Source organism: Vigna angularis, chromosome 6, assembly GCF_016808095.1.
Source record: "Vigna angularis cultivar LongXiaoDou No.4 chromosome 6, ASM1680809v1, whole genome shotgun sequence".
NCBI classification, from domain to species: domain Eukaryota; kingdom Viridiplantae; phylum Streptophyta; class Magnoliopsida; order Fabales; family Fabaceae; genus Vigna; species Vigna angularis.
In genome coordinates this window covers 2,940,816-2,968,324 of record NC_068975.1, presented here as the reverse complement: position 1 = coordinate 2,968,324, position 27,509 = coordinate 2,940,816, and the positions used below count along the sequence as shown (strand labels likewise).

Genomic DNA, 27,509 nt, shown 5'->3' with positions numbered 1-27,509 from the left:
ATTGAGATAACAATAGGAAAATATAGTTGTCCAAGAATCATCATGAAAAAACAAAAACACCTTTATATTACGTAAGATAGGGGATTACTTGAGATCAGCCGGTCATCACGTAGGATTACAAAAGTTTTTCGAAGGTGCAAGTTCTTTTATTGTTTGGATTTAATTGAATTGATTGCTGGTTAAGCCTATGATGGACGCATTAGAACTTGAAGTGATTCTTGCTCAATAGATTTGTCTTGAACCTAAGTTATTTTTTTGTTGAAAATTGATTCAATGAAATCTCATTGTCTTACTGTATAGGGTCACCTTATGATACATGTGTTTATGCTCTTTGTGAGTTGTATAATGTAAGTATATGTTACTATGCGGGGGCATCTAATGTTCTTCACATCTTGGGTTAAGTGCATATATAACATTCTTTTACTTGATACATATATAACATTGTATCAAGTAAAAGCTACAGTTTAAAAGGCCAAACTATACTCATGTCACTGTCTTCATATTCATATTAGGATACTCCAACTTTGAAGTAAATGTAGTTGCAGAATATTGAATAGTGAAGAAGTTTCACAAAATCTTGCTAACAACGCAAGTATTTTAACAGTAATTGGATCAATCAAATACAATCAATTAGCACCTCAAACAATGGACATAGCTTCCACCAATTCTATAATGTAGGCTCTAAAAACTTTATCAAGTGTCACTCACAAAGGCAAACAAAAACATGCCCTGGTGTTGGTGAAAGAAAATTGAATAAAGGAATTCAAACCCCAAGGTATGAATCCTTAAGCACAATCCAAAGGCACATTTCACTGGTTACACACTTATAATACAAGGAAAACTCAAATAATTACAGTTGAGAAAAATAATATTCAAGGTGAGACATTACGTTTCTAAAGGAGCTTTGTGATCAGGTCCAGCAAGAATAATCTGCATTACAAATATACCAACCAAAACCAAGAGGTTAAACAAGGTTTGAGATGGATGATAAAATGCTTCAATTCTAAAAGATAGTCTCTGATTTTATTCCTCTAAATCATGATTCAATCCAAACCGTTAAACACTACTTTTTTCTGGGTGCACTTTAGAGGGTAGAGTGTAAATGATAGCTGTTGATTGCAAAATTTGACATTGTTATTAAAATACATGCACATGTATAAAATACATGTTGAAAGATTTTCCAATCAAATATATCATTCCACACTCTAACATTTCTAAAGTGAAACCTAAACTTTAAAAGAGTCAAATCCATCCAGTATAAATCATGTGAGTATAAATAGTTTAGGAAGACATACATTGCAGTCAAATGCAAACCTCCTTGCAAGCATGATGGCTGCATTCCGTTCTCTCTCTGACTCAAAAGCTAAAACAAAAGAAAGACCTTGCTTCGGTTGCCAGAACACTGCCTGTGCTGCAGCGTTTCCCCCTCCTCGAACTCCACAAAGCTGAAGAAAACAAAAGAAGCATAATATATTAAAGTACAACAACAATCGTATTGGAAACTGTACTTCAAATCTAACTCAACCTCATGAAACTGATTTGTATAATGAGATTTAGATCTATTCATATTATCATTTTGTCTTATCTGTAGTCAATATAAAATCTCCAACATATTTCACACAGAAATATAGCTATATCGCTCAAGGTATAGACTGCCAGAACATCAGTATTCATCACATTGTTCTTGTTACTAAGACCAACAAGCTAGAGAATGATAAAATGCAAAAAAAAAAAAAAAAAAAAACTATTAGTTGTGTCTTGTCACCAAGAACTATATACAATTGAGCGCCCACGATTTGAATACCTGCATTGAACTAGAATAGTATTCTTTGGTAATTGTTGTCTTTCCTTTACAAAGTTTCATCCTCATCTTTCCAACATGGAGCACATGAATAGATTCAGTTGGATGGTCTGAGCCAGTCTGAGTTACAACCACCTGCAATGTGTCAATATTATTATTATCACAGTTAACAAAGTGCAAACAAACAACTATAGTTGTTGACAATTCGACACTACTTTTAGTTGAAATTTGTTCAAGAACAACCATATATACTGGGTGAAAACTCTGCGCAACTTGACAATCACAACTGCACAACAGGCTTAGAACTTACGAGCATATTGAATTAAGATTTTAAGCTATTATCCGAACGCACATGCCTACTCAGTCCAAACACACCCATATTAAACTTAAAGTACTGATCCAAAAATTATAGATTTTTCAACAATAGCACCCTGCCAACCTAAGAGTTGCCTACTTTTTCCTTATGCTATCAAGAAATTCACTCCTGCAAAGGACTCCTTTGCAAGAATCACCCCACCCCACCTCGACAAAACGAACTCAACTAGTATCTGATTTGAATATCTTCAATTAGAAAAATCCCCAGATGATTGCCTCACATTTATGACACTGTACATAACAAAATGTACAAGAAAAATGGAATTTCAATTGTTGGTCAATCACCTGTTACAAGCACCAGAATGGAATGGATTGTCGTTTACTAAGGTTAGAAAAAAAAATAACTGTTAGTTAACAGGCCTGTCTATTTGGATTATGACTTGATAATGCCCCCCTTTATAAACTCTATTTCCCTCATCTAATCCAACAACTTAGAAGCACTCTATGTTGCACAATAACATGGTCAATGAGCTATATAATAGACATCACAAGGAACGAATGACAAGCTTATATAACATTGACAACTAAAATTATTAGCATACACAGATGCTTACATATGATACAATTAGCTAAGAAAAAGGAAATATATCAAGTTGAAAAGGACATAACGACATACATTGAATTCAGTATCATGCTTTCGCACAAGTGCCTCAACATAGGTTCCCAAACCAGCAGCTGAATAAGAATACGAAATAAATGAATAGCTTGATTGGGCAAAGAACCAAGTCCATTTGTAAATTAATAATACAAAACATTTAGTTCAAATATCAGAAAATACATAGAAATAATTCGTAAATCAATACTAAATCAAAAGAGTAGACTTGGTATGGGAACCAAACCAAACCTGGATCAATTGGACCAGTGGTTGACAATGTAATCTCCTGGCCTTTTGAAATAATATCAACTAGCAATAAGCGTCCAACGTCAAAAGGCTCAGGGGCATAAACTGACTTGGTAGCTCCTGATAACAGAAAAGATATATTACATTATCGGCAAGACAGGACAGATGCTAGATATGAAATTTAATAACGATTAATATTCAACCACCATGCATCTTGAATGTAAACTTTATAGATTAAGCGCTTCCAACAGTTAAGACTGGCTAACACAATGTATAATAGACACAAAAATATATTATTTTTCATTATAAATATATTACCCTATCTGTATTTTCTACACAAGGGAAATTAACCCTGTACCTAATTTTCATTACTTTCACATGTAACAACATGCAATCAATGTGAACGTCTCTACTAGGAAAAAATTTAACAACCAGTGAGAATTTTGCTTGGAAAAATGAAACTTATTGATAGACAAAACATGGCAATAACAGGTCGGCTAGATAGACAAAAGGTTAATGACAAAAATGGTGCCTTCAATGGAAAGCTGACATCTAAAAGAATGGAAGATATCAACAGGGGTATTGGTAATAATCTGAGGATGAAAGGAGATAGCAAATAGCACTTGACGGATTTGTTTACAATGAAGAGGGCGACTCAATGTGAGCCACGACACATACAGCAGCAAAAAAAACACAGAATTTCAGAAAAATACGAACTGAGACAGAGAGAGAAATCCAGAGACAAGAGAAGGGTCAATACACCACACTTTTCCCCTCTCCACTCACTTATATAATCCATTCCCCACATAGTCACCCCACTGTTTATTGGGAATCTTCTCTCACTCTTGTGTGTACCACTCCTCTGGTCCTGTGCCAAATATCCTTTTCCTCCAACTAACTCTGGTTGTTGCCTGTTTCTGATTAGTCCCTCACTTCTATCCGCTGTTTTTGTACTTGACACCCTTAGAATTCTCCCTCCATTAAAAATAACCTTGTCCTCAAGATTGAAATTGCGGCAATGCTTTGTATCACTACTACATTCTCCCAAGTTGCTGCCCACCGTATTGGTTGAAGTAATGGACCCTATTCATTGGTCAGCAGCAAGAATGGCATATAAGGTTGAGATGCATCTCCTTTAAATGGTTTCAGAACTGATACATGAAACACTGGGTGGATCAAAGCAGAGCTAGGTAAATTGAGTTTATAAGCCACAGCCCATTATCTCAAATGGTCCAAAACACCTCATTCCCAGCTTTTGGTTCTTCCTCAAGGCCAATGAGTGCTGCCTGTATGGTTGCAGCTTAACCAAACTATATCACCCACTGCAAATTCAAAGTATCTTCTCTTCTTATCAGCTTGTATCTTCATATGTAACTGTACTCTCTCTAAATTTTTCTTCCAACAAAACATTTCTGTTGCAATAATTACTTAACTGAAGGAGTTGGCATGAGTAGTGGGGAGGTTGTTAGACGAGGGAGAATAATTTTATTATTTTAGTCTCATGAAACAGACGGAAGAGGGGTTCTGATCAGATTTTCTGTTAGAGGAGCTACGCTCCGAGCAAATGGAGGTTTCCTCCTTTTGTAGTTTCCTTTCTATTGCAAATAACATACAATTTTCCAGTGCCTTCATATGTTTGCTTCTCTTTTACCATTATAATACTGTTCTGTAACACTGTTATTATTAAGATATTGTTACATAGCTTCCAAACACTCTGGCATTGGTTGTATTTCAGGCATACAAGTTGTATACCTAACTGCAATCAGTTAGCTTAATAGAGAAGATAGTTTGTGTGATTTGAACTCCGAAAAATATATTACAGTTTCAGATCAGAAACGTTTTCTCTCTCCCTCTTGAAGTGGTACACTGATTACTTTCACATTTTGTTGATTATATAATTGACTATTCCTCTTTTACTTAGAAGTTTGAAGATTTGTGTTCAGTTTATAGTTTACAAGGCTTCGTACCAGGAAGGTTGAATACTTAAGAAACCTGATATATAACACAAAATAAGAGAGTAATCATGTGGACAGATGCTTTCAAGCTGAAATGTTTGACAGAATAACAGTTTCAGAAAGTAGCAAGTACATGAGAGTTTTTTGGGGAGAAGAAGTTAATTTTTCTTACTCTAAGGCTTTGTTCACTTGAATGGATTTGGGAGAGAGTGATTGAATGGATTTGAGAGGATTTGAAGGTAAATTTTTTGTTATTTATTTGAGTGGATTTGGAGGTAAGTGAGAGTGGATTTGGAAGTAAAGTTTGTGAAAATTAGTGTAGGATTTGATTGATGTGACAGATTAAAAAAATTTACTTCCAAATCTACTCTCACTTATCTCCAAATTCACTCAAATAAACAATAAAAAAATTTACCTTCAAATCCATTCAATCACTCTCCTCCAAATCCATTCAAGTGAACAAAGTGTAAAGGAAAAAATGTGATAATAATCATAAGTTAAAAGGTAACCGTGCTAGTTGGGTACATTACTTAGTTAGGTGAGACAGTATGAAAGATACATGTTGCCTTTAGATAAAGGACGTTGAGAAAGTATAGCATACTTAACTTAGAGATGGGGATAGAACAGTTGTTCTTCAATACCCTGCCCTGAGTACATTAAAATAAAAAATATTTTCCTAATCTCTGATCCAGTTCCTATCACAAGTTTGTAGAATTATTATGAAAAAGAGTATATCAATTATATATTGAGCGTATTTTGTTCAATTAGGGGCTACCTGATTTGCTATAATTCTATAAACACTAAAGAAATGTCCTACCGAACAATGAATGCTATGTTAACATCAATACCCAACCATGGTATATCAGAAGTAGATAACAGAGTAAGCAATGAATCAATTGATTTGCACGATCAACTTTAAAGAAAAAGGCAATCCAATAGACAATGTTGACTTCCAAAACATTATCATTTAAAATGCAAAACCCTATGAATTGATACCTGAAATAAGTTCCTTTTTGGCTCCTTCAGTTGCTACACGATACCACTGAATGGAACACTTTGAAAGTTCAGGGGTATTATCAGAGCAAGGTTGAATCTGCAAATATGAACCTAGCGTTTCAGATCCTTCTAATTCATATAAATGGGGAACATTTTCTTCTCCTTTCTTTGTCCTTGATAACTGAAAAGAGAAATGGAAGAAAATCAATGATAAACTTACCAAGACAATCGGATCACTCCTCAACTATATCAAAAAACATATCATTCAATTCAAACAAAAGTATACTTTAATGATGATGTCCAAACAATAACCATTACCATATAAGACCTTCAAAAATCCCAAAGTCTCGAGGAAGGAATATGAAAGCTGTGAATACATTTTGATTTCATTTTAGTCATTAATTCCAACAAGTGATGCTCATCAGGTTTGAGAAATTGATGATACGATTCTAGTGAGTATACACACAACATATACATATTATACACGCAGAGAAACACATCTCATACAGAAGAATAAACAAGTAGTTCTGAAGCCTTGTGCATTAAAGAAATGTACTTCACAGAATCAGTCAACAGAAAAAATTCAGAACCACTTCAGAATGACTTAAGATCGTAGGCACACCTCCTTCTGTAGACGAAGATAAAGTCTAGACTTCTCGGCAAGTTGAGCCCTTAATGCTCGAAGCTCATGCTCCATATCCATAACCTAAAATTATATACAAACAACAAAGAGATGGGGATCAGGGTACTACAATGAAGAGAAAAGAACATTAAATATTGATCTATAAGGAGATGAAATAAGAACAAAGGAACAATGTGTACCTTGCTTGGCTGATGCAGCATTTTGATTCTCCGTGCCTCTTGAACCTCTTTCATTAATTGATCCAGGTCCTAAAGTTCCCATAGAACTAAATTTTGTTAAAATGAAAAATACTTGGTTGATGCAGCACGGCAATATCAACAGTTACATTTTGCATGCAAGCAGTGAATACTATGATTATTGAAAAGTTTTCCTTAATTGATAATTAGTTTTAAAATAAAATAATATATAAGAGCAAGTCAGTAAAGAACAACTAGAGGAACATTTAAAAAATACGGGAAAGAATCAATAATGCGTAAGACTGTCTAGTCTCTCCATACGTCAGAAATTATGTAAACACCTCTGAAACATTCAAAGGCATGGCAAAAAAGGGAAGCAATAAGCACTGTGACAAAAAACAAATATATGATCCAAGATTGGCCCTTAAGAAAACACATTTTTTCCAACCTCGCACAACAAAAAGAAATTCAAAAATGCCTAATCCAACCAACAATCTGGTATCCTTGTTTTATCCCTAAAACTTTGAAAAGAAATGGCAACACTCATTGATATTAGTGAAGGGCCACACCCGATGATTCATTCAGAATACCAGATATCATATTCCAGAGGGGAGAATCCGACATACATATACCATCTAGAAATATATTAATTAGCAATGCAGTATAAATGAAAAGCTATATCATACAGGGAGTTTTAGATTTTATATGAAGTTGCCTAAAGAAAACTTTTCCCTGTTAGTAAACAGATCAAGAAACTGAAAATACTCACTGGACTTGAAACACGCTCTGCATAAGAATCAATTTGTTGATAGGAAGAATGCGAGTAATTCAAGAAAAAGCAAGAAGGATTGAAACACATTACTCTGGCAGCATTCAGCTCTCTTCCAAAGAGAAAATTCCAAGGAGGATTAGATTTAAAATGTAGAATACAGTTCTGTAGTTTTGTAAAGAAGATAATGATATAGGCATGGAAATGCCTATAATAACCCAAAATTTGGCGTGAGAAACATCATCTAAACCAAAAGAAACATAAAATTCTCTAAAAGAACTCCGTTCCAAGTAACTGATAGAGGGCAACTGAGAATTAAAGCTCAAGTAACTAGTTGGAATTTGGTAATATTAACTGAAGACCTGCCTCAATAATGGACTAATATTTTCATATATCATAAATTCATTATATTTAAAGCAAATGTATTTGAATTGAGAGAAAAATACACTTAAGATTATGGAAGAAGGAATGATCCAAACCTGCTTCCCTGAAGCTTCAGACATTCTCTCATGCTCCTGAAGTGCCTCCTCAACTCTCTGAACTGCTGCTCTGGCATTTTCTATTTCAAAACGAGCAAAAGCTCTTTCCTCATTCACAAGTTTCTTAGCATCTTCAGAAGCCTACAAATGAATTTAAAGCCTCAACAGTGGGAAAGAAATTTATTTTGTCACTCACTCTAACATTCATTCATAATAAACGATACATCATGCTGATAAAATGTTGAATAAACTGAGCTGAGAGGTTTCATTCCCTGGAAAAAGTAGACAGCCCATACGCTAATAGACAGACACAGTAGCAGGCTTGCAGTACACAACATTTTTTTCATTGCATATACATTATTATATGTAATAACTATAAACATGCTATGTGTTGATATTGAGATAACAAATACTCTCAGATCATTCTTGCAATAGTATAGTCTCCCTTAGAAACAGAAATATGATGCTCCTCAATTTATAGCACTGCACTGTTTATGTTGTCCTTTGACATCAGCAGTTGAAGCAAAGCACACTTATAGGGAATCTTTATACCAAATTTATAAATAGACATCATAGTTCGTTTAGGGACTTTATAACAGACAACGAAGGATCAGAGTACTGTTATACATTTATGTACATTGTAATGTTATTGTTCTCGTTTTGCTTTCTTTGGCCATGGAATTTTCAGTAAATATAACATGCTATGTCTGTACAACAAACCTTAAATTTTTATTTCTCATCAAATTTCACCCTATATCACCAAAAATAAATTAAAAACAAAAAGCATCACCTGTTTAAGAAAATTTGTTAGCTTCTTCACCTCAACCTTCTCTTGGATTAGTTCTCCTTCCCTTTGAGTCAACTGAACTGCTAAAGCTTCAACCTGCAGAAGGCATCAAATAACCTACAGTTTATCATAATCACAAAAAAACTGATGCAGGAATAAATGACCCATAGAAGAAGATTGTAACTTCAGCACAGGAGAGGTGAAGCAGTGAATATATTATATAAATAACAAAAACTTAAGATAATGCAAATTTTAAGAAAAACTATCCCATATGTTGTCATCAATAGCTTTCCCTTCACTTCCCATTCATCCCTACCACAAACCCAGGTCCTGCACCTGAAGTATTTATTCTGACCTATCCTGACAGAACAAAAGCAATATGAAAAAGCAAGTGCTCTTGCTGGATATTTGTTGAAGCAACTCCTTTAGAAAAATATAAAACATGAAGAGAATAATACTGTGATTTATATTATAAAAGAACTATTATTCATCCTTAATCACCAACTACACTATTCTGTGACAGTTATTTTACACTGTAGAGTTCAAATGACCCTAAAATGAATCAGCAACTCTAAACTTAATAGGATAATTTGCTGTACAGTAAACTGAAATAAGCAAATATAAATACATGATGCAACCAATCAATGGTAATAAAAGGCCATAACTGACTTATTAGTCATACAGCAAGTGGTACATTATATGCAATCACTTATCAAACAAAATTTAATTTAGAAGGGACACAATGCTCTTCAAAAATTTGACAAAAAGGAAGTACTCACATGCCGGCACACAAGGAAGATGTATAGAAAGGAACTTCAAAGAGAAGTATCCTCAACCATCTCAAAGACAGACTCATGTTTATACCTCCAAAAAAAGCTATTATCTTATCTTCTCAAGCTAAAATAATTAATAAATTTATTCATTAGCCACTGTCCACTGCTAGTAAGGTCACAGCCTATAAATGACTCTAAAGTTTTGTTACAGAAAATCATTCTTGATAGTATATGATCTTATCTGTAGAACATGTATCCTCAACTTTATAGGTAATGACTGCAGGGTACAATACTTGCCGATCAGATCTCCTAGTCCTAGAGGTATAAATCTAATCATTTTCAGTAGTATGCAGAGCATAAAATTATATCCAGTACTTTCATTTATAATATCTAAATGATTTAAGCATTCATATTTTATCACCACCAACTACCAGTTAGTATTACATCACAGTTTTGTGTTTTCCATTTTAGCCAACAGGGGTCACACAAACCCGGCCTCCAGAAAGAAAGTGTTATCATTTAGATGGATCCTTAAATATGAATAAAAGAGCACACACTATATGGAATCCTTGCATATGCCAAATGGTACTCTTCACTCTTCCCTTCTCTTTTGCTTAAAAATCCAGACTAATTGTCCTGTCATCACTCCTCCCCTTACCACACCCTCAAGGAATTTAACTTTTAGAGAGAGAAAGTTGTCTGATGGTGATACTATAATGAACGTACTTTAGAATATACTATCAGCTTCATATGACTTTTGTATTAAATACAAGGATAAATAAATGGTTAGTTTGGTATAAGCACAAACAAAGTACATCTGAAATAGGACCTAACCATAGCAATAGCCTCTGCTACATCTTCCTTGTTTCTTCCTGCCACTCTCCCTTTTAAGGATTGCAATGCATCTCGAAGCTTCTTCAAAAGAACATGTTTTTCCAGTGAAGCTGCTTCTCTGAGTCTAGCCTGAATTCCACCACCATACAAAAAGATTAGTAATGAAAACAACAAGTGCACTGCAAATTATGAACACTGATAATCTCAGTAAGTAACAATCAAGAAACAAATTTCATAATAGAATTCTCAAGTTGAAATGCGCTCCAAAATTAAGCATTACATAAAAAATAAGTTGAATTCTAAATATAAAACTATGACCTCTTCAGACAACTTAGCAGCAGCTGCCAAACCCTTCTCAAATTTACTGGCAAGATCCCGAACAGACATTCGTTTCTGCTGTTCCAACAGCTGTGCAGTCTCACGTGCAACAACCTCCTTCATAGATAGCACTTTTGGATCACCCTTTGTCTCCATGATCTGATTATTAACCCCTATTTTGTAATTAGGAAACCGAAGAGAAGCAAATATTACATCGGCCGACACTGCAGGCACTGCATCTTTCTTCATCGTATCCCCAAAATCACGGGTCATCCTCGTCATTTTCACGATCTACCACCTCTGTCACAAAAAAAAATATGCAATCTTTAGCAACAACAGTATAGCAGGTTATGCTCCACTTAAAGCAGTCCAATGAATTTTCACAAACAACCCAAAAGGAAACGAGCATTCACTCACAGAATAAAATATTAACAAAAAAGACATACCCCAAATCAGAAACTAATAAATTGAGATACCACTGATCCACTCTACCCACTAAACTCATTGAAATAAAAATAAAAATCTGACACAGCCACATTAACAATGAAACTAAACCCTATTATACCAGCTTATCACATTTTTTATCCTTTTTTTTTCTTTCTAGTTGTAAGCTATAAGGGAAAAGCAAGCTAACCAAAAAGAGACAAAAACAAAACATGAACTTACAGATCATGAAATGACAAAAAATTGGTACTTGAGTTTGGATTCTGAGATCAGATGCAAAGGGGTTGCTGAAGTTTTGCTATCCACCAACAGGGTAACAATGAGAAAGAGAGAGAAGGGGAGAGAGAGAGAGAGAATAGAAAAGGAAAGATAGTAGCTTTGCTTTTTGAAAGGAAAAAGAGAATGGCGCCCCAAAGAGTGGCCCCTAAACAAGTTTGTGTTTTAAGTGTTAACGTTTTTGGTTGTATTGTTACCATGTCGGATACTCTCTCTCTTCTCCATCCCTTATGCTTTAAACTCAAAACTCTTTGGCGGGTCCCAACCTCCTCTTCTTTCCATTCACATCTTCCTCACACTTCTTTCCAACTTGTAACCAACAATAGAAAATTCTGAGCATCATTTGAAATATTTTGAATATGAAGCTAAAAAGAATTAATCTATTATAAAAATAAAATCATATAGCAAGCTAATTTTCAAAAGAAAGTCAACATAAATTGTCGTTTTTGAGAATAAATTATTTTCTGTGCACTTTTTGCTGAAAATAACACTGTAACTGTATGTATTATATAGTGGCAATTTTTTATGATTTATATGTAATTATTATGTAACTAACCACTTAGCTATTTGACTTGGGTTTGTTTAAAGAAAAGAAAGGTGATTTGAATTATTTTGTTAAAATGCATGATGGTAATGTCTGGGAAAACTACTCCAAATCATGAGTTGTTATATTCTTCTGGAAGGTGTTGTTTTCATTGTGATTCAAATTTCTTTGCACTTCCTTCTCATCAATCATTATCTATCATCTATCATCATAAATTATCTAACCTCCTATGTACTCGGATACTCATGAACTTTTATCTCTTTCACATAATATATATAAATATATATCCAACTTACATGACCATTTTCACTTCATATTCAACTCATTTTAAACTTTTTTTAAAAGGGTTTAGACAGTGAAATGATTGGATGATGAAATCATATAATTTTATAAACAATATGTAAGTATTATAAAAAAATATATTGAATTGATATGTAATTTCTTATAAAATAATAAGGACAATTTCAATATTTGAAAAGTTTCTAAAATACATATTCAATTTCATTTTAGTGGTAAGAAATTCAGAAAACTTATATTTTAATATTACTTTTACTTAATTATTTTTTAAATAACTTTTACATATAAACTTATTCAAGTTAATTGAATTTATTCGGAAAATAAGTAAAATCAATGAAAATTTTGTAATTGATTGATGTGAAGTGAAAAAAAAATTAATTTGGTGATATAATAAATTAAAAAACTATTTCTTTAAATTTAAAAAATATAAATCAAAATTTAAAAATATTGATTCTAAAATTAATTTATAAAATTGAAAATATTATTTAATTTTTTTTATGGATAGCATTTCATAAAAATACACAGATTTTAAAAAATTAATATAATTTATATTCTTATATAATTTTAAGTTTTTTTACTAATATTCATTTCAAAGAAAAAATTATTAATATAAAATTAAATAGATTTATTAGAAATTGTATATTAAATAAAATTAATCTATTTATTTCAATTTTAATGAGTCTTTAAATTATTTAATACTGGAAAGTAATTACCACAAATTGCATATCAAATATGCATAACTATTTTACCATGATGTCACAAGCATAATAATTAAGAATTGATTATAAGATATTTAATTTAATTTGTTTTCATGCAAAAACAATGCTTTTAAGTTTCAACCAAATCATTAATAATACTAATTAATACCAAGTTTTAACACCCACAAGAAAATAACGAGATATAAATTTCTTGCATAACATTTTAAAAATTAAATTCTATACTATTTATAATAATTCGAAATATAACTTACGAATGTAAAACATAAATGTAAACATTAAGATGAATTAGAATAAATTATGTAATATACCATTTTAATTTTAATAATTTGTAATTACTAAAATAAACATTACACATTCAATATTAATATTAATATTAATATTAATATTAATATTTATATATATATATATATATATATATATAATATCAAAACTATATATATAAAAGATCATGTCTAATTAAAAGATATAATTACATCGATTCAAAAATTTAATAAGGTTTTTTTTCTTTTTTAAACATGAACATAAACATAATCATCCCTCGATAAAAACACCATCATATATCTTAAATATACATAAGAACCAAAATAAATCATAAGCATTCCTCAATAAAAACACCATCATATATCTTAAATATACATAGGGATGGGCAAACTGCACTGTTTGTACTGCACTATAAATCTATTACAATTAACTATAAAATAGTTTTAAAAAACTGAACTGCACTAGAAAATAGTTCAAAAAAACTGAACTAAACTATTTTTTAGTTCAGTTAACTACAAAACAATTCAGTTAACTACAATGCACTTTTTTCTAATAAATAAATGTAGTTTTGCACTAGTACAACTGTCAATGGCTAATTATCGATAGAGTTAAAAAAATTAGTTCAATTTGATTTTTTTTTAATAATTACAAACAAATAAATTAATATTCAATAACATCATATCATTTAAAAAAATTAAATTATAAATCTATATAATTAGAATTAGTAAATAATTATAATAAAAAATTTAAAAAGATTAATGAAATATTATTGGTACTATTTTATCATATTATTAAAATTAAATTAATAACTATAATTATTTATCATTACTATTTATTATTAATTTAAAAATATAAAATGTCTAAAATTTGATTCTCATATTAAATATAGTTTAATTTAATAATATAAATTTGTTTATATATTATTTTATATAGATTAAAAACTTAATTTCTAAAAAATATTTCTGTTTATTTTGCGTTATTCAAAATATTTTTAATTTTGACAATTATCTAGTTTAATATAAAAACTCTCATCTTTCTTCTCTTCTCACCTTTTTCTGAATTCTCACATATATATATAATATTATATTTTATAATTATTTACATAAGTACTTTTATCTTTTTATTTTTACAATTATAGTTAATTTTATTAAGTTATAAAAATAATTACCAGTTTTTGAAATATAATTACAATATAATAAAATTTAGTTTTTTTTAAAATATATAATTATTTTAGTATAAATTTAATAATATCATTTTATTTTAATAATTATTATAATAATAGTTAACTTTTTAAGAGACTTGAAAAAGAACATTTATTTATTTATCTATATTAATAAATTTTGAAATCTAATAAATTTTTACGTACATACACCGATCTTGCTTATATATTATTTATAATATAGAGAAAATATTAATAATTGCTTACACCACACACAAAATAGAAAAATATATATATAATTGTATTATATTTTATAATTATTTTCTCATATACACTTTTATCTTTTCATTTTACAAATATATTTAGTTTTATTAATTTAAAAAATAATTACCAATTCATAATCACAATTTAATAAAATTTAGTTCTTTTAAAATATATAATGAATTTTAGTATGAATTTAATAATATTATTTTATTTTAATAATTATTATATTAACTTTTTAAAGAACTTTAAAAACAGTTATTTATTTATTTATTCATATTATATATATATATATATATATATTTAGTTTTATTAATTTACAAAATAATTATCGATTCATAATTATAATTTAATAAAATGTAGTTATTTTAAAATATATAATGAATTTTAATATGAATTTAATAATATTATTTTATTTTAATAATTATTATATTAACTTTTTAAATAATTTAAAAACAGTTATTTATTTATTTATCTATATTATATATATATATATATACATATATATATATATATATATATACATATATATATATATATATATATATATATTTAATTTTATTAATTTACAAAATAATTATTGATTTATAATTTCAATTTAATAGAATTTAGTTCTTTTAAAATATTTAATGAATTTTAGTATAAATTTAATAATATTATTTTATTATAATAATTATTATAGTTAACTTTATAAAGTCAGTTATTTATTTATTTGTCCATATTATATATATATATATATATATATATATATATATATATATATATAATCTAAAAGATAATTCAATGTTTATTTATTTTGAAGAAAAAAACGAAACAGCATAGTTCAGAGTTTAAAACAGTTAACTATACTCTTAATAGAAAAAGTTTAGTTTTTTTAAACTGCACCAAAAAACAGTACAATTCAGTTTTTATAATAATAGTTCAGTTTTTATAGTACAAAATAGTATAGATTATCTATAGTTTACTGTACCTAAGTTAATTATGCCCAGCCTTAAATATACATAAGAACCAAAATAAATCGATCTCAAATAAATTATAGAATTAGAAAATTACAACATACATACAAATGCTTAAAAGTAGCTCTTAGTGTCAAACCTTTCATAAAAGATGACGCTCAACGACAAGTCCTAGTGTTCAACATCATTCCTCTCTCAAAAGTCGCATTCAATGACACTCATCCACCGCTCAAAGACATGGAATTAAATTTGTTAGAAAAGATTGACTTTGTTCCTAAACACCAAGATGGGGTGAATTGGTGTTTTACAAAAATGTGCATTTTTCGATCCTTTTTCGCAAATTATATTGTTCTTGAAAACTTTCTTGTGTCGTAAGCAATGGTGTGCAATAAAGACAGTATGCGTGTAAAACAATTAAAGAATGTATGCACAAATGTAAAGAGATAGGGAGAAGAAAATCAAACACATTTTTTATACTGGTTCGGCCTCAATGCCTATATCTAGTCACCCTCCCTATCAACCTTAGATTGGAGAGTAATTCACTATAATGATTACAGTATTACAACCAAGTTTTACAAAGCCACTCTAAATGTAAACACCTCAAAACTCTCAATCAATATAGAACAACAAAACTTGCCAACACAGAACTACCCCGTTCATGTCGCAGCAACCCCTTTGAGATATCCCCTCTTAAAGTCAAGAGTGCACCACTCTTTATCCTGACGCCACACATACAGGGAAACAGTAAATCCAAGATTGCAAATCTTCTTCTCCTGATCAAGCAGAAAGCACCTTCAGCTGTGCAGAAATGATCAATCCTTTCAATCTAGTCATGTTTGCTTCTCAAGAAATCTTCAAGATCTGTAAACCACTATTTTTTCTTGATTCTTAGAGCTCTTTAATAATCTGTAAAACCTCTTAGATGAAAATCAATCAGATAGGAAAGTGTAATTCACAATTATTCTTACAGAAAATCAAACAATGCGTCAATATATAGTTTATGTCAATTCTAACGCTATGAAATCGATTAACCAACTTATGTAATCGGTTACATTAAACAAGTGTAACAAAATTACAACCAATTTGGCTCCTTAATTGAATACGCAATTAATGCAATTGATTTTCATTAAATGTTGGTCAAACATGTTTAAAAATATGACCGTTATAGCAGTTAGAACAACATGAAATCAGTTTTCAAATCTTAACAGACTTAATTGAATACATGATCCACGTAATCGATTAAGCTTTAACAGTTAGAAGATTTTTTTTTGAAAACTTTTCTTTCCAAAACACATCACAACACATTTGCAAAAGATATGTGCAAACACACAAGTTTTAATCGATTCACCAACTAATGTAATCGATCCAAAACTAGTCGTCACAGTTTAAAACTCTAGCTGTTTGATGACCTTAATTGATTATCAAACCACTGTAATCGATTAAGTCATGCATATATGCTTTTGTGTTTGTGGTTTTCATATCACAGTAACATACATTGAGCATAAGCAAGTATAATCACTTCATAAACACAATAGTATGCATCAATCAATGTGATATGGTCAACAAATAATGTGACAAACACAATATGTGCATATTACACAGTAAGCATGTACACATTCAACATATAACACAGTACACACATGTGTTTTTATTAACAATGTGTTGTCATCATTAAAAACAAACATCATAGGGATTGGGTTTAGCTAACACTATGCTCCCCCTATCAAAAAAATTGTTCCAAACCTATAGTGAAAAGTGGTGCTCGCTAGTGTCCTGCCACTACTCAACACTAAAGCGTTCGCATTGCATTTTTGCATGATCAGTCGTACAAGTCTAACACTCAGCAGGCTAAAGCTAAAATGTTATCATACCAGAATAATGAACTAACAATCGACGCAAGATTGCCACTACTTAATGTTATATCATATATCAACAAACTTAAAACTGTGATTTGGGAAAAAATGAACTTTCAAGTGGTCAAATTGGTATTCCCTACTTAGTTTTGGACAAAACAACTTTCAATGTCAAGACACATTCCAACTTGCTCAATTTATCAGATCTTATGCTTCTTAATTCAACATCAAATAAACCAATGCAAACAACACACAAACATTTAATACAACTAGATTTTCAACAGCTCAAACACTAATAACAACAAATTAAACATTCTCTAAAGTACACAAAAAAAAACTAAAGGGGGGAGGGGTGAATAGTGTTTTCCACATATCTTCACAAAGCAACGTTTAATGGTGTATAATGAGAATATATGTAAGTGAGTTTGTGTTTGAACGCTGGATTTATAAGATGAGTAAATAAAAAAATTTTCAAACTATAACATAAGTGTTATGACAAGACAAACTCATATATAGAAACCTAAAGATTGTTAGGACAAGACAAACTCGTCTATAAAAACTTTAGTTTTGAAGTTTAACTAAACAACATGAAACGAAGAAGTCTCACAAATTAGAAGAATAGAAAACAAACATTAAACAATAGGATAGAAAACCCTAAGTTAGAAAGAATAGGTAACCACACAATAGGAAGCCTCTTAAAAGCTAGGATAAAAACTCTAAGTTAGAAAAAACATGTATATGCACAACAAGTCTAAAACACTAAAAAGAAAAGACACAGACGATCCTCTAAAAGAAGTCTAACACATAGAGAATCACAGAAAGGTCAAACTAGGATATGAACTTAGAAAACAATAATATTAGGCCAACCTAGGAAAACACTTAGGATTTTAGGAAACAGAAAAATAACTAAGTCAAAACACCCATGCGCGATGCCAAATGACTATTAAGTCAAAAGCGTATGAGAGAATTGAAACTAAACGTGTAAATTTTATCATACCTAAAGGGTATTCAGTTTAAATCTCGGGAAAATGAAACAATGTCAAGATGATGTTGTTGACAAAAACTTCATAAAAGACTAAAACTTAAAACACCGAAGAAAACACATACAACGTTATACATTTTTCATATAAAGAAGCGTTTACTCAGTCTAAACAATACCATGAGTTAAACCATTACTTCGTCTAAACAATGAAGTCTTTACTCAACACTTGGTACCTTTAGAAGGAAAACTTAATTGATAAACGCTACCTTAACAGTAGAAATCAAAAATCACTTTGATATTCTGAGCAAGCATTAAATGACATTAAATGCTCAATTAAAAAACAACAAAAAGTGATATCTGATGAATGAACTATACATCAAAACCCTAAATAGATCAGTAGTAGGTGTTACTAACAAGAAAGACATTCATAGAATGTTCTTATCTTGGTAAATCGTGACACAATACATACGTCTAAACAAATCATGAAAAGAAAAAGTAAAACATCAACCAAGAAGAAGTCTCTTATAGACTAAACAATATTAACTACATTCATAAACAAAACATTATAAAACATAAAAACCTGAACAAATGCTAAAAGCTTTTAAAAAACTCAAAGAAAACAGGAAATAGGACATACATGCTTTTATTATATCTTGTGTAGGACAATTGCTACAAACGTTCATCTACCTCATCTTATAAGAATCAAAATGAACGTTGAAAAGAAAAAGATAAAAAAAGAACTGATCAGTTTATCAAAAGTTGTGCCAAATGAGAAGTCAAATATGTTTTTTGATAAAAGTTTTGAAAAGCACGTCTGGTTTAACAAAAGATTTCATCATATGACAGAAATGTACATCAATAAATAAAAAAGAACATATCTCAAGACAAGCTTCTTCAAATGGTCATATTATCAAATCTCAAGACAAGATTCGTCACTACGACTATATCCTAAAGGTGTATAAATACAAGACAAGAAGAAGAAGACGATGATGATGGAAAAGAGATGATGGCATACCCCCTAGTCATGGTCAAGCATCTACAAGAAGAGTTGAAGTCGTCCATGAAGATGGTCTAAACTCTACCCTTTGGACCACCTTTGGAGAATTCATAGAGTATGGATTGAAGAGTAGTGTAGGATATCTAAGTCATTGTATTCGGCCATGTAGTGTAGGTTTGTTTAAGGCTTGTATTAAGGTCTAAGCAGCATATGATTTTCCTTAAGTTAGACATCCAATCCAAGTGGAAAGTGTGTGTCGTGTGTCATGTGTCATGCTTCCATCGGAGAGAATTTTCTTTTTAGAAGTGGTCACATGACACCTTAAGAGTGGAGAGGATTTCTTTTTGGTACTGGCCACATGATCCTCCACCATTAGAGAGGATTTGCTTTTAGTAGTTGCCACATGACACTCTAGGAATGGAGAGGATTGTGTTTTGTGAGTGGCCACATGTCCTCACATCATTAGAGAGGTTTTTTGGACACTTTTCCACTCTTTAGAAGGCCTCATTTTTTGTCAATGAGAGCAAAGGTTGGAGATCATGCTTTTAGGGTTAGAACGAAACACCCTTGACCTATAAATAAAGGTGTCTCCACTCTTATATTTCATCTTTGATGTTGAGTAATGTTATGCTGCCCATTTTTGCCATACTACTCATCTTAGATCAAGACTTGATATTGAGTATTGAATTCTTAATTGGTTTTTGTACTTTAATAGAATATTTTAATTATGATTTGTTATAATTGGGTTTATTTAGCATGACATTCAAAAACATGTTAAAAATAACTTTTTAGTTACATAAATGTTCTTTGGATATTTTGAGGTGTGTTAGTGTAGCTGCAACTAAGTTGAGCTCATTGAGGTGAAGAAATAAATTGGTTAATGTTTCATGACACCGTAAAAGATAAATCCAATAATATCAAATAGTCAAGACCACAAGAAGTTAATCCAAGCGTAGCATGAAAAAGTGAAGAAATTTGGCTAAGCCAAAAAGAGGGAACAAGCAACAAAAATTGGATCTTGCAATTTTCTCTATTTTTTCTACGAACATGGATTTGATAATTGATAAATGTTAATAATTAAAGATCATTTGGGGAAAATATATCTTAAGATATTTTATTTTATATTGTTAAATAATTACCTTATTTAATTATATCAATAAAAAGATAATATTTGTCAAATCATTTTTAATCTAGCAAATATCTTCTCAAATGTTTTTATATCTCCACAACAATCAAATATATCTTGAAGATTTTGGATTATTTAGAAGATAATTGGAGGATATTACATTATCATAAAGAAGATTACAACAACAGAAAAGCTTGAAACAAGCCCAACCCAATTTCCATATAAAGAGACTTAGAGAAATACATTAGGGGAGCTTAGGAACCTTTGGGGGTTCTAAATTTCGCCCTCTATTTTCTCTCATGTTCTTCACCCTCTCTTCTTATAGTTTCATATTAATTCCACATTTCATGGAGTGTTAAGCCTTTGAGGTTGATTTGGCTGTAATTTCTTAACTGAATTCTTGTTTAATTTGTTTGTTCTTTTGATTCTTGTTGTGATTTATTTTTATCTATGTCTTTAACTTCTTAATAAAGTAAAATTAATGATTTTTATATTAAGTAAGTTAGCACGGTGTTAAATACATAACATATAAATCATATGAGTCTAAGGGTTTTTAATTTTAATTGAGAATTTACTTTGATTAAAGTTAGAAACTTTCATGTGATTGAATGAGTTTTTTCCAATAATTGAGAATGTACTTTGATTAAAGGTGAAGACTATAACAAGAATTAATCAAGAATGTACTTTGGTTAATTAACTTTTTACTTTATATAAGAGGTCAAAGAATATACATAATTATGCATAGTAATATTTAATTAAGAATGTACTTTGGTTAAATTGACTATGATTAATCTACTAAGTTCTTTCTTTTAGTTAAGAATATACTTTGGTTGATAGTGAGAACGCCAACAAATTAATTGAGAATTTACATTGTTTAATTCGAAAATCTAAGACATTAATTAATTGAACAATAATCTTTAGATAACCAATGATGAATCCTATTTTGAAAGGTAGTGAAATCAACCTATTATCTTTATCATTGTTTTTTTTATCTTTTTAAATCTTTATTGAATTTATTTCTTTCAATCTTTTTGTTATTTTGTTCATTAATTTTTTATTGATCTTTATCTTTATTATTTTTGTTTTACTAACCCTTTTGTATAGTTTTTATAAGAACTAATTTGTTAAGAATTAATTATGTGTTCGTTGGGAAACGACTTAGGGTTGAATTTACCCTTTCTATTTTGTTGGCTACTATCTTAACCATATTAAAGTTGCTAAAATTTAGTAGTATTAATTTGATCACGTCAACGAGAACGTTATTAACCAGCAATATGTCTCTTTTTGAGGTTGTATATGGTTTTAATCCTCTCACTCCTTTGGACCTCATACCTCTCCCAAATCCTAGTGATTTCATTCATAAGTAAGCGGTATCTTGGTCCAAATTTGTGAATAAAATTCATGAAAAAGTTAAGTCACAAATTCAACAACAAACCTAGAGTTATACCAAATACAACAACAAGGGGGAAATAGAGTTGGTGTTGGAAGAAAGAGATTGGGTGTGGCACCATTTGAGCAAAAATAGAATTCCAAAACAAAAGAGATCCGAACTTAATTCTCATGGTGATGGACCCTTTAGAGTCCTCCATAGGATTAATAACAATGCATATAGTTAGAGTTTCCAATTGAATATGATGTGAGTGCCACTTTAAATATTTGTGATCTAACCCCTTTTGTAGGAAGGGATGATGACAAACTCCTAGCCAAGGGTTCTATAACTAGAAGTATGGCCAAATACTTAAAAGAAAAACCATCTTTAGATGGTAAAGCAAAGTGTTGCTTCACTTGGGCCATCATGGAAGATGAAGAAGTAGTTTAGGTTTTTAGGCCATGTATATTCGGCCATTTAGTGTAGGTTTTCCTTAGGCTTGTGTTAAGGCCTAATTAGTGTAGGGTTTCCTTTAAGTTAGACATCCAAACCATGTGGAAAGTGTGTGTCATATGTCATGCTTCCATTGGAGAAGATTTCCTTTTAGTAGTGGCCACATGATACTCTAGGATTGGAGATGTTTTTCTTTATGAGTGGCTACATGTCCTTCCATCATTGGAAAGGATTTGGACACTTGTCTCCACCATAGAGGGCCTCTAAATTCTTATCCATGCCTTACATTTTACGGTTAGCTTTTTTTAGGGTTTTAGGAGACATTCTTGCCTATATAAAGAAGTGTCTCCACCCTTGAATCATCTTGGATTTTAAGTAAGGTTATGCTGCCCAAATTTGGCCACATTACTTCTCCTTGATAAAGACTAGAGAAACCATAGAGGACCCTTTAGTCACCTTCATCATTGAGTTGGTCTAACCTCTCTTTGAGCCATCAAACATCACATCACCACCACCTTTTCACCAAGGCCGCGAGCCTACCTTCTTGCCCACCTTTTTTGTGCCACCTTGGACCATTATTCCCACTATTTTTTGCACCATTAAACTCCAATGGACCATCTCCATTGCTTCCTTCTAGCTTTGGCCCAACCTAGCCAAGGAGGTTGATATCAGATAGTTGACTTTGTTGAGATTAGGTGGCATCTTGTATGAAGATGTGTACTTTTCTATGCCTTGGGAAGAGCAACATTGCTTTCACAGTTAGAGCTTGTAGGACTATGGTAGGACATAAAGCATTAGGAAACATTCCAAGAATGTCTTCGTCTTTCACAACATCGTTTTGATCCTCGTGTAGTGCTTTTGAGTAAATCTTGGTGCTGTCAATATTTGCACAAATAAAGAGGGAAAAAGTAGAGCATTTAAGGTACTATATGTACATGCATTTAATGATCTATACCTTGATATAGTCTTGAGGTATGTTTCATATGATAAGCGTTTAGTGCAAGTTTGAGCTTTTTCAAGTAATGATCATTGACAAGATATAGTGTTTAAGGCTTCTCTTTACTATACATGCTTTTGAAAAATGTTGTTTATTCTTTTATATTTTCCATGTCATGATTTGTTTTATAAGCGTTTAGTAAGAATATTTTGATATGCACATTGTCCAGACGATATACATCTCTAAATGATATTTCGTTGAATGTTGTTTTATAATTTTGAAACTTCGAGATGTTAGACAATTTATTCTCTTTAGACGATCTTGTCTTAACAACAAAAACTCATTATACCATATGAAAGTTCATAACATTAACCAAAATATATTCTCAATAAAAATTTAAAACCTCCAAACTCATTATCAACGTGCATATAGATTAAAACACCTCGCTAATTAGCTATGATGTAAAAACCTTAACTTTTTACATGATTGAAAGATAAAAGACATAGATGAAAGATAATCCAAAACAATAATCAAAAGAATCATTACATTATTTTAATCTAACCTCAGATTTTATAATGAAATTACAATAGAACCAACCCTAGAAGCTTGTCCCTCTATGGATAGAATAAAATACATAATGAATGAAAGTAAAAGTAAGAAAAGGGTGAAAAGAATGTGATAAATGTGATGAATGATAGCTACACCAAACCAGAGTTGCTCAATATTTTGAGATGGTATATTACCTTCAAACATGTTTGTAGCAAAAGCTTAAGATAGGTCATGCATGATATCAGTATAATGGTCGGTTGAAGTACAAAATTCTACATACCCTGGCAACTTGTGAACTTGAAGTTTTAAACAAGCTTACAATCTCGTCAAGCTTTCTCTCTAGCCCATCTATTCTTTCATCTATCTTCTTTTCATTTGTTGCACAAGTTTACATCTTGTGAACCCCTTTTAACTTAATTTATATTTTATTCTCCTTACACTTTCCTATCCCTATTTTTATCCTTTTGTCTTTTGCTTCATTTATTGTTATTATATTATTTAAAAAAAACTTAAAATACTTATTCTTATTTATTGGAAATTATTTTATATTTACTCGGACGAAATCATGGGTTGACACACACTTTCACATGTGTAGATGTGTGGACCTGGGATGTAATGGAGATACCCTAATCCATGATTCTTAGATTACTTGAAAATCTAAGTATTAGATTTGATCATATGTTTTTTTAGTGAAACATACTTAATATCAGTCTTCTAGAAAGGTATTAATATGGTGGGACATGCAAATATTTTCGTATGTTTTACTGGATTAAAATTTGATTTCTTATGAATTTACTAACACAAAAAATGTTTTTTACATATGATATTTTAGACCTTTTACATGTGACCTAGGTCAAACATACAATAGTGGGAGATGTAAATTTAAGTTTGGTGCATATATGACATAAATTTCTTAAATTTGTGGTATGTTTGTTTTATATTTTTTTGTCAAAACTTACCCCACTAAAGCCATGAAAAATCAATATATAATACAAGAATACACCATAAAAGGTTTCAAAACTTTTGAAGTAATATGGGTATCTCAAAAAAATATGTAAAGTATAGAAAAGAGGGTAAAAAATACTAAGAAAAAAAAATTCATAAATGATGGATTTTTTAAAATTTCAGACCTAGTCCCTTATGGAATATGCCATTGCATTCATCACCGAATTTTCAATAACTTTCATTTTTAAGCTATGATCATTTTAAGGTTTTAACCATTAAATCTTAACAACTTCAAATATGTGACTAATATATCATATGTGAACACTCTATATTTAAATACAACCTAATAGAAGTTACCAAAACAACATTTAGTAAAAACTAATAGTCTATCTATTTTTAGTTATTTGTTCAAAAGCATGTGTAGAAATTGGTATCGAGTAACGAAATGTTTAAAGAGTGTGATAATGGACAATAACCAAGAGGGGAGGGGTGAATTGGTTCTTTTAAAAACTTTGTTTTTCCTTTTTAAATTTTCTTTGAGCTGAGTAAAATAAAGAGATGAAGGGATAGAGAAAAACACACAAATGATTTTATCCTGGTTCAAATGAAAAAAATTTACGTCCAGTCATTAATCACTATAAAAGAGTGATTAACTTTTTTACTAAAAATCAGTTTAAGATTACAAAGAGAATGATGAAACAATAAGAACAGAAAACACCTTCCTTCGACACACGATGGAATGAATACTAGCTCAATCAACTTGCAGAAAATCGCTTGCACCTTTAGACACACTAAACTCAAAGCTTCTCCTTTCTCAAGACTTCATTAAGCTAAGACTTAAACTTAAGAACTTCCTCAAAACAATTTTTTTGCTCTCAAGAGTTTAGGTCTTCTCTAAAAGGTTTAGGAGGGTTCTATTTATAGGCCAGGGGTTAGAAAATGAAAAGACAGATCCCAACCGCCAGAGATAATTGATTATCAAAAGTGATAATAGATTATTTTAGGCCATTATGAGTTTTTATAAAACGTGATAATCAATTATCCTTAGTGATAATCGATTATTACTGAACCCTGGACAATATCAAAACTTGCGGTGATAATCGATTATCCTCTATGATAATCGATTATTGCCGAGACAAATCCTTTTCTACTTTTGCTTGTGATAATCGATTATCCCCTATGATAATCGATTATTGACGCAAAAACTCAATAACTTACAAAAGTTCTAAATGCTTAGAATTGAAAAATGATTCTTATACAAATGATTTCTACAAAGAATGCTTTTAACAATTAATGTATTTGATTCTTCAAGTCTTCAAGCACATCATCATCAAAATCTCTTCTAAGCATCAATGCTTCATTGGTAACAACATGATCATATAGATTAAGCTAAAATAGTCACACATAATGGAGAAGATGAGAAAAAACAACCTCAATGATAGAAAATGCAACCTTGACACACAACAATTGCAATAAATGGACACAATGCTTCTGTTCGCGCACAATGGCTCATGTCTTTGTCGCTTAGTCAAGGGTTTCTATTTGACAATGAAGAAAATGAGAGAAAAAGAAGAACATGCTAAGTTCTTTTTAAACAAATTGATGTATGACTTACAAGCGTCACACATAAAAATTGATTTTTATGTCTAACACTTATAGATCATATATAAATTTTGACACAAAAATGTCACCATACATTTTTTACATAATAAGCCTTTTTTATATTAATAATTTATAATATATTTATTTGTCCTATATAAATTTATTTTATTTTAGAGGTTTATTTGAAAGATACTATAAACTACAATTTTTATTTTCTCTTAAAATATTTATATGTATATATATGTTATATATTTTATAATACGTTATGCATTATACAACCCTCGATTAAGATTATAATATAGTAAATAGTTTTTTCTTTTGAGTGTTACAATATAATATTTATAAAATCTTGTGTTTTCTACTAAAGTCTGTTATTAAAAAAAAAGTTAGTAATGCCATTTAATGTTAAAACAGCATATTATTATAATACATTTATCATGTGACTCTGCTATTAAAAAAACGTTACTACAAACATTTTTAATAAAAATGTTATTTAAAATTTTAATAACATTTTTAAATGTTTATATTAATATATAAAACTATCATTAAAAGTTTTTAGTAAAATAGAATATATGTGAATTGTACTGAATTTTAATAATATATTTTATATTTTAGTAACACTTTTTAGATGTTGCTCAGTGTCAAATGGTAATTGGTCCAAGAGATTGAATTTTAAAGCAAAAGGTTCCAAAGCCAATTTTCAAGCTTACTTGTAATTAAAAAACTATTTTTGTGGGGTGGTGGTGGGTGAATGGGATCATGATTCTTAATTGTCACAACTTATCTCTTGCTTGAGTATGCAAATACTAATTATAACTTCTTCCTTGCAAAAAGTTGTTGAAATTATTTTCCTATGTTAAAGTTTTAAGGAAGTGTTTGGTTAGTTAAAAAAAATTAAACAGTTTTAGTTTTAATTTGTTAAGATTTAAAAAAATTGTTTAGTCTTTAATTTTTCTTTATAATTTTGTTTTTTGTTTTTACTTCCTCGTCCTTCTTCTGTTTTCATCTATAGGCTCATTGTTAGTTTTTTAT

General features: G+C 30.3%; 1 protein-coding gene across 2 annotated transcripts; it reads right to left on the bottom strand.

The window, feature by feature from the left end:
- Positions 1 to 478: 478 nt before the first annotated feature.
- LOC108319809 (stomatal closure-related actin-binding protein 1) lies at positions 479 to 11,674 on the bottom strand. 2 transcript variants are annotated; one of them, XM_052878687.1, is made up of 13 exons: positions 11,414 to 11,674; positions 10,748 to 11,047; positions 10,430 to 10,558; positions 8,826 to 8,918; positions 8,036 to 8,176; positions 6,791 to 6,859; positions 6,591 to 6,674; positions 5,969 to 6,149; positions 3,021 to 3,137; positions 2,793 to 2,851; positions 1,805 to 1,936; positions 1,296 to 1,445; positions 479 to 930 (listed from the first exon to the last, which is right to left on the bottom strand). In XM_052878687.1, exons 2-13 carry the CDS (start codon positions 11,027 to 11,029, stop codon positions 886 to 888), a joined length of 1,482 nt encoding a protein of 493 aa, XP_052734647.1. In that variant the 5' UTR covers positions 11,030 to 11,047; positions 11,414 to 11,674; the 3' UTR covers positions 479 to 885. The 2 variants fall into 2 exon arrangements, with proteins under 2 accessions (XP_052734647.1, XP_052734648.1); XM_052878688.1 differs by lacking the exon at positions 11,414 to 11,674 and adding an exon at positions 11,194 to 11,295.
- Positions 11,675 to 27,509: the final 15,835 nt, after the last annotated feature.

Bases quoted from the DNA above. Each gene is read 5' to 3' on its own strand.
- LOC108319809 (XM_052878687.1), bottom strand. From the start codon at position 11,029: ATGACGAGGATGACCCGTGATTTTGGGGATACGATGAAGAAAGATGCA. The intron at 10,559-10,747 runs GTCATAGTTTTA...GGTGGAATTCAG, and splicing joins CTGCTAAGTTGTCTGAAGAG to GCTAGACTCAGAGAAGCAGC. The intron at 8,919-10,429 runs GTTAGGTCCTAT...TGCCTTCTGCAG, and splicing joins TAGCAGAGGCTATTGCTATG to GTTGAAGCTTTAGCAGTTCA.